The 13325-nt window shown below is 37.0% G+C and overlaps 1 protein-coding gene across 1 annotated transcript in view; it reads right to left on the reverse strand.

Moving 5' to 3' along the window:
• Window positions 1–12509, reverse strand: part of TPO (thyroid peroxidase) — a 46474-nt gene extending 33965 nt beyond the window's left edge. Inside the window, 4 exon segments of the mRNA XM_075750044.1 lie at window positions 1790–1959; window positions 9015–9098; window positions 12186–12234; window positions 12416–12509. Coding sequence (XP_075606159.1) covers window positions 1790–1959; window positions 9015–9098; window positions 12186–12234; window positions 12416–12509 — 397 coding nt within the window.
• Window positions 12510–13325: the final 816 nt, after the last annotated feature.

Genomic DNA, 13325 nt, shown 5'->3' on the forward strand with positions numbered 1-13325 from the left:
GCATTCTGCTGATGAGGGACAAAGTCATGTTGTTCTGTAAGCTCCAGAGAGCTGGCACCCTCTTTTACCAATGCATGTATGTAAATGCAAGTATGGCAGGTTGGAGGTAGAGGTGTACATGAAAGAGAAGCAATATCTTTTCTGAACTCACAGAACTCTTGCCATTCAAACTGACTGCAACCATCACATGTTGAAAGAAAATGGTAGAGGCAGCATCTAACTCTTGCCCTTGTCTCCCCACTGGCTACTGCAGGTCACCCAGTCCCACCACCCATCCATTCTGCCCATCAAACTCTGAACTAAGATGTGTTAGTCCATTAATCAAGCCAAAAAGGTAAGCCAGAAAAACAAACAAAAGAAAGGTTCATGAGTCAGATCCATTCAAAAAATGTTCTGCTGTGCAGCTAGAACCCGTGCAAGCTAGGGGTGACAACAGAGAGAGAATGGATTGGCTTTGTAACTTTGACATCACGTACTAGCTACTCATGCCAAATTTTTGGATACACCTGTATTTCCACGTTAGTTCAGGTTTAAAGTTATGCTCAGAGCCCAGTTCCCCAGTTATCTGTGCTGCCTAGACATTGAGTCACGTGTTTTCTTTGAAGTCAATTTAGTTCTTTAATTCATGTAAAATTAGTCTTTGCTGTGGCACATAGACTGTATGGTGTCTATTCATCTTCCATTAAAGTTGTTTCAGTTTTGAAAATTAACAAGAATTTCATGCACTTGTTCTACAGTTTAGAAATGTGATTTCTTTTGAAACTGCACCAGCAGAAAAATAATTGTATCTCTGTATGTGAGTGTCTGTGTATATATAAATATATGCACACATACATACATATAGATATAGATATATTTTTAGTTCTACAAATGTCCCATTAGTTTAGCAAGACGGATGTTTCCATAAGGAAAAAAAATAAATAAAATATTTGACAACAGCACTCTAATGCTTCCATATCTTGAGAAATAATGTCATGGTATAATATTAAGACAGAGAATATAAATTATTATTTTCCAGTTCATGCTGGTCTAAGGAGAGAATTAAATTACAGGAAAAAAAATAATCAATGTTTCCAAATTTTTGAGTCTTCCAGACACCAGACAGACATCTTGAAATTCATCTCTAATTAATGGCAACAAGAATTTTGCTTTACTTAGACAATTATACATCATTGAACTTTCTGGACCATCTCTCTTTCTTTCTCCATCTAACATAAAAAAAAAAAAACCCAAAACCAGTTAAAATAGAAATAAAGTAGAAATAAATGTGTAACAACAATGCATTATAAAATTAGATCTGGAAATAAGAAAGTATTTTCTTAAAAGAGGGATATTAATAAGGCCATCAATATCCAGAGGAAGTGTATTTGAAGATGCCAGTGCCAGAGAGTGATATTTGTCTGTAGATTCTAGGCCCCAGAAACAGTAAACCCGAAGTGCTGGGGAAGACGGATATTTCACTGTAAACAAGAAGCTTGCAACGCTGCGGATATGCAAGCTGATTTATAGGCAATACAAATCTACAGTCATGAGTTCACAGGATGCCAATAACAAAGTGCTGCTCTCCTCAACTAAAGGACACAACCCGCACTCCAGCAGAGAAAAATGTAGAACAGTGACTATGTGAGGTGCTTTTAACAAAAGAGAGGGCATCCTGGCCCCAGGGTAAGGACAAGATATGTATTCCTGACAAAGATCAACAAAAGTGAAAGTAACCCAACTTTAATCTAAAAGACAACATTCAAGAAATCAACAGGGTGTTTTGCCAATACCAATATACTGTATTTACCAGTTGGATGCAATGAACGTTTGTGCTTCTGGCAAACTTTTTGTTTCAGCACTTGAATTGACATTTCCATTCTTTCAGCAGCTTGGGAAATGTCTTGACTCTCTTGTTCAGGAAATTTTGAGAAAGCCAGCAGCAAGGTAGGAGTCGCTATTCCCCGTCCTTGGATATTTCTATAATTGAGATAAAATACAGAAGTTTTTGTAACATATAACCTTTTAGAACTTATTCATAGCTGTATTTGTCTATGTTGGATATGTTTCAAGTTTAAGGTATACTTTGATTGAAGAGTATGTAGCATTTAATATCAAAGACCATCTCAATCATTGCAGGTGGATTCATGAATGCCTTACCACCTAGGAGTCAAGCAACTGGTCTACAACTGATGACAGAGACATCTCTCCTCTCAGAGGCTGTCCAAGCACCTGCCTTGCACTGACTAGTTATAGATGTAGTTTCAGCAGCTACTTTAGTAAGGCTTCATTAGATGGTTATATGGCTATATATGTTAGTTTACAGCCTGCCTTACCTCTGACTTTAAGGAGCTCAGGTTTGAAGAGATAATTTCTGTAACATGAAGTTAAACACTTAAACATAAGAAAAATCCTTTTTACTGTGAGGGTAGTCAAGACACTGCAACAGGCTGCCCAGCAAGATTGTGGAGTCTCCAATTTTTGAAATATTCAAAATCCAAATGGACAGGGCACTGAGCAACCTGCTCTAGCTGACCCTGCTCTCAACACAGCGCTGGCCTAGATAGTCTCCAGATCTGTCTCGACTGTTCTGCAATTCATTGCAAGATTTATTTTTCACTCAGCATGGGCTGTCTTATCACTGTCCTTTTATTGGCAGGGGAGTATTGAGAAACGTGCATCAAGTAGCACTTCCTTTCTTAGCTGGAAGTCCCAAGTCCTAAACTGACTCCTACAGCTTAGAAAAAAACACTCGTCTATTCCATTTTCAGACATGGTCATAGGTTGCAGACATCCCTAAGGGCTTCTCTGCAGCACAGATATATTTGGATATGCAATTTTCATGAAAATGTTGTGCTGTCATTTTCACTTAGGTTTGTTTAAAGCATGCTACAAGTTTAAAAAGGAAACAACAGTTTTGATTTGGGCAAAGCAAACGGTTAAATTTCTGTTTGCAAAATTGGAAACATGCTTACATAAAAAACATTAAGTAAGAAAATACAACTCCAAGGGCTTTTCTAGATGCTAAATTTGTCCTTAATTGATCCAAAAGAGCCTTAGCCTGCTCATATATTTGTTTTACAGAAACTATTCCTTTCCTTTCAAGAGCAGAGCTCAAGAACTCTTGCAACTATGAAAAAGAGTTATTGTGCTCCCAGGCACCATGTTTTTTAGGTTTGACATAGACAGTTAGGAATTTGATGGGGAATCTGGAATATTAAAAGTCCTGAAGTGTGTCCCAGTTAAAAAGAAAAGAAAGATGATATAACTAAATGCAAGAAGTCAGGTTTAATATTTTAATATCCACATGAGGATAATATAGGTCATGTATCATTTAAAAAAACTTATATGAACAGGCAAACAGGTCTGTACAAATGAGTTAAATAAGAACATTTGTACAAGTTAGCTAGGAGCTAAGAATCAAAAATAACCCACAACCCCTCCAAAAAAAACCAACCCAAAACTGAACCACGATCACCCTTAAGGGCAACCTATGTTCCATTTTGAGATATTTTCTATCTTTTGTCTAATCTCACAGATACTGTAAGATTATCACAGCAGTTATTAGTTTGGCACACTTCCTGTCCATTCCACCCCCTGCCTTATTCAATGTACGCATGCTAGTCCCTTCTAGTTCTTACCCACACTCCTGAAGCTGAACACTGTGTAAGTTACAAACTGTCTCAATATTTTGTAATGCAGAAATAGCCCCATAAAGCTGATAGAATGATCCACAATAGCATCATTATTGCGAACATGAAATCAGACATGAAGTGTCCTTCATACAAATTTAAGAATATAAGTCTTAGTGTGGACCATGGTGTTTGCACAGAAGGTTCTTTATGCTTGTCAGACTTTCAGTTACTGAGTCTCATTAAAGACCATAATTAAAAATATATGTACCTAAACCCCCTCACCAAACCCTAGAATAAATTTTCTGGAGTATGAGCCACACTTTCTCTTTCAGCCTCAGATATTTTGAATCTGAGATTTCTTTCTGTCTTAAATTAATATATTTATAGAATACCTTGTTTAGAGATTTCTAGCCTGAATTAATTCTTTAGATATTTGTCACCCTTCAGGAGATCTCTCAAAACAGTGACATTGTGCAGAATATAAAGTGATAAAGTTATAAAATTATAAAGACTATAACTTCTTCTTTCCTGTAATGTGTATGTACCTGGCCAGTCTGCTTTAAGACCAGACTGGCACTGACTAACTGATGATGCTTAGTGAGTTTCTGCAACTATAACTTATCTGGAACACTGAAAATTATTTTCCACTTCCTTGTGCATACAGATGATCCCAGGATGGTCCCTTCTGTAGATGGTTTTTTGAGTTGGCATAGATAGGGGCCAATAGAAAAAGCATCTTAAATAGTGAGGTTTACAATTTAGAGTCTTTAAAAACATGAAACACACTAGTACAAATGTAGTATACACTAAATAAAAGTAATTTTACCAGAATGAAGATGGAGAGAAATATAATTGATCTGCTCTTAAGGCTTGAATTTTTTTAGGGTTGTCATGTATACTTTTTAATCTGTAAAGAACACTGTGCCTTCAGCTAAAATATATATTAAAATATGCTCAGAAATTTCAATAATTTATTTCTTTCTTTAAACAGACTGAGAAAGCCTCTTGTGTTTGTATTAGAACTGTACTTACCTTCAATCTATTAGGGTAAATTCAAACAGGAGTCTAAAAATATGTCTTATCTAAAACTCACTCAAACCAAATATCTAGCACCACCTGACCTACCAACATAAGTCACATCTCTCTTATACATAACTAGGTCATCAGTCCTTTTGAATTAATTACCAAGTTCTAACAGGAAAAATATATGATCATTTGCAGCTGTATGCAACATGAGCCGAAGAGACTTTGCACAGCTTGCCCATTCTGGAGTTACCTTTAGTTTCTTCTACACCTTAAAACCCAGAAAAAGCAGAGACTCAGCAGAATGTAAAAAGAATGTACAATTGGAATCGAGAGCCCTCCCAGCAGTGCTGAGATTCACTAGTTAAAGCCAGTACAAGTTTCATAATTTGTACTGGCTTTTATTTTAACAAGATTTACTGTAACTACAGTTTACTCTTGCAAGCCAAATACTACTTCAAAATGTATTTTATAATCCACCTGGTGGTAAATTACAGTGTATTTGCATGTACCACTGGGTAAGTGTCATAACCTCACAGGTGACATACGGCTCTGAAAGTCCTATCCAAACTGCCTAGATTCCCGTTGGCATGGCCACTGTAATAATACATTTTAATAATACATTTTAAAGATGATGCCATTGTGTTCCACCTATGCTATGTTAATAATGACTGTTTATATACAATGACAAACATGAACACCTACTCTAAAAGCCTAACAAACCCAGAAGCTAATTGGAATAGCAGGCAGGTACTAGCAAACAGTCATGAGAAGCACTTGGCAAGGGGAGACAATCATGAACAGCACAGCAGAACATGAGGACTGGGACCTATGTGACCTTAAAACCTGCGAAGTAATTTCTAACACAACTAGAAATTTCTACCACAACTACATTTCTAAAACACAAACAACAATTCAAGAATTTAAGTGATAAAATTGAACTGCTGAGGTGAAGAAATGTAATTTTCCATTTTAATCACAATTCAAGGTCAGACTGAGGTCTCAGGAGAAAGCCAGTTATTTTGACTCAGTTTGCAGTTCAGACACCTAGATCATGAATTCAGCAAACATCAGGTTGGACTATTGTACATGGAACAACTAAGAGTTTTCCTATTCTAACCTGAAAAAGGAGCTGCCTTTTCATCTCAGAACTGGCTTTTCAGTCTCAAAGGCAGCACTGAGCTCATCTATATTGCACTGTAGTTTCCTTCAACTACTTGTTAGCCAAAGTAAAACAAGTTTTCACAGTACTGTGACCTCCATAACTTCCAGAAGCTCAAATATGTAGCCACATGCATTCCTTTCTTGTTTTTAGCCTATGAGCTGACCAAAGCTTTAATTCAAGTATACAGTATTTTTAAACTCACACAGGAAAGGAACCTTAGCAGCTTTAAACTGACATGAAAATGCGAAAGTATTTCACTAAACACATTCGCTCCTGAATAAAATGATCAGATTAGATAATAGTTCAGTCCTCTGTACTTTGCAAATGGCCAGGACTAATGTCTAAGAAGCAGGTGTAGAGTGCATGTAAAAGTCTATATTAAAACGTGATGATGTCTCTTAATGATATGCATAATTCTCACTGCCCCACTTAATTAGGCCACAATGAATTGAATTATATAAAAGCACACAATAGAATTACAATTTTCATTTCTAGTAATGATGATTTGTAAATTGAAAGACCAAATATTTTATACTAGTTAACATTACAGCAAGTGATAGCCTTGTGAGACTTAACCTCCTAATGCAGGTGTCGGACTCTTGTGGCTCTGATTCCACAAAACAGGAAAGCATGTGCCTCAGCGTTGATATTAACGCACATCTTTCGATGCTCTGCTGAAAGCACAAGCCTTTGGCTGCTTACAGGGTTAACCCCAAACTTATGCAAAAGACATAACCAGTTCTCAGAATGCTGTTCCTAGCAAGGTTCAGCCTATGAAAAATTCAAAGGTTAACAAGCGCTGTCTATCAGATCAAGTACTTCATTTAACAGTTTTAAATCACCGACCTAATTTTCAACTGCTGCTGTTAAAAGAGCAAAGAAAAGGGGAAGGGAAAGAAAGGAAAGTGAAGAGAAGGAATGGGACAGCAGGGGAAGGAAAGAGAGGGGAGTAGAAGAGAAAAATGTCCTGTTTGTTTATATTTTTGTAATATTTATATATCAATATATCTGTAATTATTACTGGAGCACCTCACATATGAGGAAAGACTGAGAGAGCTGTTCAACCTGTGGAAGAGAAGGCTCAAGGGGGATCTAATCAATGTATATAAACACCCGAAGGGAAGGTGTGGAGAGGACAAAGCCAGGCTCTTTTCAGCAGTGCCCGGTGACAGAACCAGAGGCAATGGGCACAAACTGCAACACAGGAGGTTCCCTCTGAACATCAGGAAACTCTTTGTTACTGTGAGGGTGACAGAGCACTGGCACAGGTTGCCCAGAGAGGTTGTGGAGTTTCCTTCTTCAGAGATATGCAAAAGCCATGTGCACATGGTCATGGGCAACCAGCTCTGGGTGGCCCTGCTTGAGCAGAGGTGTAACCGCAGGATAGGGGCCGTGAAACATAAACTATAGAATCAGGTTGAGATAATTAGTTTGTAACCAAGGTAATAGGTAATGAAGCTAACTGACCATGGCAAGGTACAATGCTGCTATGTCCCATGTGCAGTCCCTACCAAACTGAACAATAGGTTTGGAGATATTAATCTTGTGAAGTAAGTTGCTATGGACTGGTGCACCTACAACAAGGATACTGCGCATGCCTGCATGAAGGGGGTCATCCAGCGGACACAGGTGCAAGACCACTGACAACCACCAGAGACCCTTGAGGACCACCGACTCAAATCACTGAGCATGTGTGATGGGGAGGAGAATATGGAAATGGATTCTAAGAAATGATTATCATAGGACTGCCTTTTCTGAGAAAGATGATGAATATGTATGTTTTGATCCTACATAACCTGTGTGTTGGTGATCACCTGGCATGCACATTGGGTGGAGCTATCCTCCGTGCATCCAGCGCTGCAATAAAGAATGCCTGCCTTTTAACGCTACATTGGTGTTACGAGGTTTATTCCTGGATTTCGGTGACAGAGGGGTTGGACCAGGTGACTTCCAGAGGTCCCTTCCAACCTCAGCCATGCTGTGAATCTGCAATTCCTAGGAAGGCTTTTAAAGGGAACCCAATAATATGACTTTTAAATAACAATGCTCTTTAGAGTCTATATATCGACATATGCAATATTTTAAAGGAAGCTTAACAGTCTGGTGATTCATATGGGGTGAACAAGTGGTCTTAGTTTTATTCCTAACAAAATTGAAACAATCATCTTTAAGTATTGATCTTTTTGCATCTTGTAGCATTTGTCATCTTTAAAACATTGGGCAAATATTGACCACATAATTGCCACGATATCCTGTAAGAGGGTTAAACATCAGTATCTTCATTTTGTACATGAGGCAGCTGAGCCATTGAAAGGTTGAGACCTATGTTTTTAAATTTGAATGCCTCAGGATTAATACCAAAGTACTAAGACTACAAAATGAAAGTGACCTCAGTCTCTATGTACTGAGCAGCCACAGTTCTTCACAGGTTCTGTCCATATAAGCAGTCGTCTCTCCCAGAGCTCTGCAAATTGTGACTCATTTTCAAAATTCAGAGATAAATCCTTTAGGAAAGTCTAAGCATAAGGGTGGTGATTGCACCCTGTAAAACTTAGCTGGCATGTTCCAATATTGGAGAGAAATTAATTTTGTATAGTATAGAAATCTAGTCAGAGCTACACAGAAAATGGTTGAATTTTTCAGACTCATGGCTAGTCATCCCGAGGCACTTTAATAATTTCTAGAAAGAGATCACTCTCATAGCATAACTCAAGCACAAAGGACCTTTCCTTAAGTTGTTCACTACCCACAGTTCAAGATAAATGTTTTATTTCCTTTCCCTTGTCCTTTCATTCCATCTGTTTTAGATGGAAGGGGAAATGTGAAACTCACTTCAACAGTCAAATTTAAAGGCGATAGGGTTTTGACACTGATGCCACAGGAGTTGTTCCCATCTTACTCTGCACTGGAAAAAACATAATTAATGTTAAAAAATACATAAAGTCCATACAATTACAATTTTTGAGCCATATGTTAATGGAATGTGTTGTGCTACTTATATCAGAAAAACATTCCTATTTATTTTCATATTTCTTATTTTTCTCACAGTTTAAGAGAGCAATTTATGCAGTGATAATTCATAAGGTTATATTGGTTCAGATGATCATAAACATAATCTATTATTATACGTTTTCTGAAAGAAATAGACTGATCCCAAACTTCTCTGTTTTGAAAGCTTTTTGCCAAATAGATCCTTCACTTTTTTTTTTTACCTTTTCAGTGTATAATGTGTAGCATAATCCACCAGGCTAGAGCCCTTCTGGATAGCCTCAGTAATGCAGTTATCTTCAATTTCTTCTCAACAAGAGAAAAAAAAAAGAAAGAAAGAAAGAAAGAAAGATGAATATGTTATTCAATAACATATTTATCAAAATATTTGCATTTACAAAATGTACAGGTTTGTAATATTAATGTATAATTGTTCCTAATTAAAATGATCTCCATACTTTAATGTTCCTGAAACTAATGTTGTGGCTTCTGACCTTTCTGAAAGATAAGGTAGGGGTAGTAAATAAATTCTTCCTTAATTTATAGGGCTTGAAGAGTTAGACTTCTCTTCTGTTTCTTGCAGCATAAATCCAGCTGTGCACATGTTATGTAGTCCCAAATATAACAGGTCCAGCTGAAATGTGTTATGTTCTGTGTATACAGTTCTGCTCCTTAGGCTTCATATACATTTTGCATTAAACTGTCCTTGGACTGACAGGACAAATCTGAGCCTCCCTCACAGGTTATATGAGCTGGTCTGAGCCACATGAAAAATTCAAATTTATATTCAGGTATAAGTAACAAACTTTAAGACCTTCTGGGATTTGACCAGTGCATGAAAGCCCTATTCTCATTTCTCCACCTATGTTTGATGGAAGGATATATCTGAACCTAATAATACTTCAGCTGTGCTATTTTGCATAGTGCTATCATGGAACATAAATTATTCCTCTTTTGTGTACATCTAGCTTTATATTAAGTGAATCAGTCATATTTAAAGTCCAGTGGTTTCATTCTCATCTGTATTTTGTGGGATCACCATTTTATCTTAGAAAATTAATCATAAATAATAATAGGTTTCTAACAATCATTTATGCACAATTGCTGATCATTTATGTACAGTGTAATTTTAGGTGACACATTTTATCTGTAGTCAATGTTGTGCTATTTTTGTGATCTATTTTTTTAATAGGGTGCTCAGCTCAATGGAAAATAATGTGTGATGAGGAGTAATCTTTTCTAGGCAAAATTCTACTCCACTCTACTAAAGATCTTCTCAGCATCTATGTATAGCAGTAGTTATTTCTCTTTTTCACCTATGCATGATAAAATATTCAGAAGATTCATTTAATGTTATCATTCAGATTTCTGTTACGTCTGAAAATATTTTTGAGTCTATGTTAAAAAACAAGACTGATATTTACAGGCCATAGAACAGCTAATTCTTTTAGAATTTAATATTGCATGAATTTTAATTAATTTTAGGGGGTTTACCTCTGAGAAATATATTATGTTCATGAGGTCTTGATTCAGACTCTGATCTAAAAGAGAGGATCCATCTGCTATACTTGGATTCCATTGTCTCTCTTCCTTTTCTACTGAGATGTATGACTTTTGGTACAGTGCTTTCAAAAATGTGGTTCTTGCAGTAATAAACTTTATTTTGTATTGTCCCCATCAGACCAAAGGACACTTATTATAAAAGTAAATCATATGCAGTCCATCTGTTCCATTCATTTACAGTCCATATATATTCATTTTGTATTAACTAACATACAATATAACATCTTTTTAGACCATGTGTTTCCAAACAATTAATACGGAAGCTCCAAGTAGAAAATCCACTATGGAAAATAAATCTGATCCCCTGTTTCACAGTGATGGTCCAAAAAAGATTTCCCATTGGAAGTAATGGCTTGGGGATTGGGTTTTTGTTTAATTTATTTTGGATACAATTTTATTTTGTGATTCTAGTCTAACTTCAGGTGAAAACTGTCCTAAGGAATCATATCACCATCATACCACCATGGAGGTGTATGAGATCCACTCAAGAATACTGAAGGAGCTGGCGGAAGTGCTCACCAAGCCACTTTCCATCATTTCTCAGTAGTCCTGGCTAACCCATGAGGTCCCAGTTGACTGGAGGTTAGCCAATGTGACACTCATCGACAAGAAGAGCCAGTAGGAGAATCTGGGAAGTACAGGCCTGTCAGTCTGATGGTTATGGAGCAGATCATCTTGAGTGCCATCACGTGGTACATACAGGACAACCAGAGGGTCAGGCCCAGTCAGCATGGTTTCACGAGAGGCAGGTCCTGCTGGACTAACCTGATCTCCTTCTATGTCAAGGTGACCTGCTTAGTGGATGAGGGAAAGGCTGGGTATGTTGTCTACCCAGACTTTAGTAAAGCCTTTGCCACCATTTCCCATAGCATTCTCCTGGAGAAACTGTCTGCTCATGGCTTGGATGGCGGTACACTTCACTGGGTAAAAAACTGGCTGGATGGCCAAGCCCAAAGAGTTGTGGTGAATGGAGTTAAATCCAGTTGGCGGCCAGTCACAAGCAATGTTCCCCACAGCTCAGTACTGGGGCCAGTTCTCTTCGCTATCTTTATCAATGATCTGGATGAGGGGATCAAGTGTGCCCTCAGTAAGCTTGTAGGCGACAAATTGGATATTAGGAAAAATTTCTTCACCAAAAGGATTATCAATCACTGGAACAGGCTGCCCAAGGAAGTGGTTGAATCACTATCCCTGGAGAAGTTTAAAAACCGTGTAGGTGTGGTGCTTAGGGACATGATTTTGTGGTTGGACTTGGCAGTGCTAGGTTAACAGTTGCACTTGATGTTCTTAAAGGTCTTTTCCAACCAAAACAATTCTATGATTCTATGATCCCTTATGAATCATATCTAAAGCTATGTAATTTAAGAGAATGTAAAGATTGAAATCCTGTTTGTTCATCTTCTCTGTGCTACTTTAATGTAAATGCAATCTCTGCAGAATTCTCTTAAAATTCAATCTAGTATCTGCTATATTTCTAGTCTACTAGGTCTAACTGATTTCGATTGAACAGTTGCAAATATAATATCTCTGATGTTTAAAATGGCAAGATTATATTGTTTGAACATAGGCAGTACTCCAATCTGAGATGCTCTAAAATCTCCCCAGTATCCACAGGGTGCCAGCAGAAAATGGACCACAGGAGACATGCACCCTTGTGGGCCAGCAGCAGGGTGCCAGATGGGACGTCCTGTGACAACTGACTTTAGCTCAGGATGACTAAACATAGTGATTGGCAGTCTGAGAAAGAAATCCAGCAATCATGCTTGTAAACATGTCATCTGACATATGAATGTCACTAAGACAGTAAAATCATTGCTAGTCAAAAGATCCATAATTGAGATACATTACACATACAAAGTTTTCCTTTGTGAATTTATGAAGCTGCATTTTAAAAGAAAACACCCATGGAATAATTCTCACAAAAGTCAGATAGCATATTTTGCACATAAAAAGAGATTAAGCTAAACTGCTATTGCTAAACTGTCTGCAGTGCCAGTGCATTTTCAGCTTAACAGTAATCATTGACAAAAGAAAATAACATGGTTTTTTTTCTGTTACTTACCAAAGAGGATATCTTTGCCTATCTGAAGGAAAGAAAAGAAAACAGCTGTGAAGGCTATAGCTGCTGAAATTCCCAAAATAATGAACACTTTCATCTACAAGAAAGAAAATATAATTGTTGACAAAATATATAACTTCATCTTCTTATTACAAGCCATACTATAACTAATTTCCTCGTATGGTAAATTTTACTTTAAAATTAGATTTGTAGCCACATTTTTACTGCTTTTGAAGTTTAAAATATTAATTATTAGAAGTACTTTAATTCCCTTTCTCTTTTTCTTCCTCCCTTAATACTTTTTTTCCATTTTGAGAAACTTGTACCACAAGGAGATACATCACTTTATTTTATAACATCATATGTTCTGACAATATTAGCAACACTTAGCCTACGTATTAGAAATTCAGCAATATTTTACCATTCATTTTGAACTTCTCTGTGCACTAACATGATTTGATTGTAAATTAGTCATTGCATATAAGATAGCGAAACTGGCCAAATGAATAATAGCATCCACCAGACCCTTCTATACCCCTATCCACGCGTAACTGGGGTGTCGAAGCAGCACAGTGAATATGTTCACATGGCAAATGCATTTCAGTGCACTGGTTTTCTGGTAGTTATTACAGCAGTGCAAATATATAAACTATCCAAGAGGTAACATTTTTCACATGCACTATGCTGACTGCAGATTGAAAGATTTAAAGTATTTTTAGGTCTATATTCTATCAGCATAAAAAAATTAATAATTAATAAATCAGCACTAAAAATTCAGGGAAGCAATATTGCCCATAGAAACTCAATGTGAAAACACCCCTTCTTTTTACATTTCATGAGTTAATATGATGAATTTCTTCAGGAAAATGGAAAGCAAAAGTTTTATTGTCTGACCTTTTGTCTGCTGAGGAGA

This window comes from Balearica regulorum, chromosome 3 (genome assembly GCF_011004875.1).
Source record: "Balearica regulorum gibbericeps isolate bBalReg1 chromosome 3, bBalReg1.pri, whole genome shotgun sequence".
Taxonomy (NCBI): Eukaryota; Metazoa; Chordata; class Aves; order Gruiformes; family Gruidae; genus Balearica; species Balearica regulorum.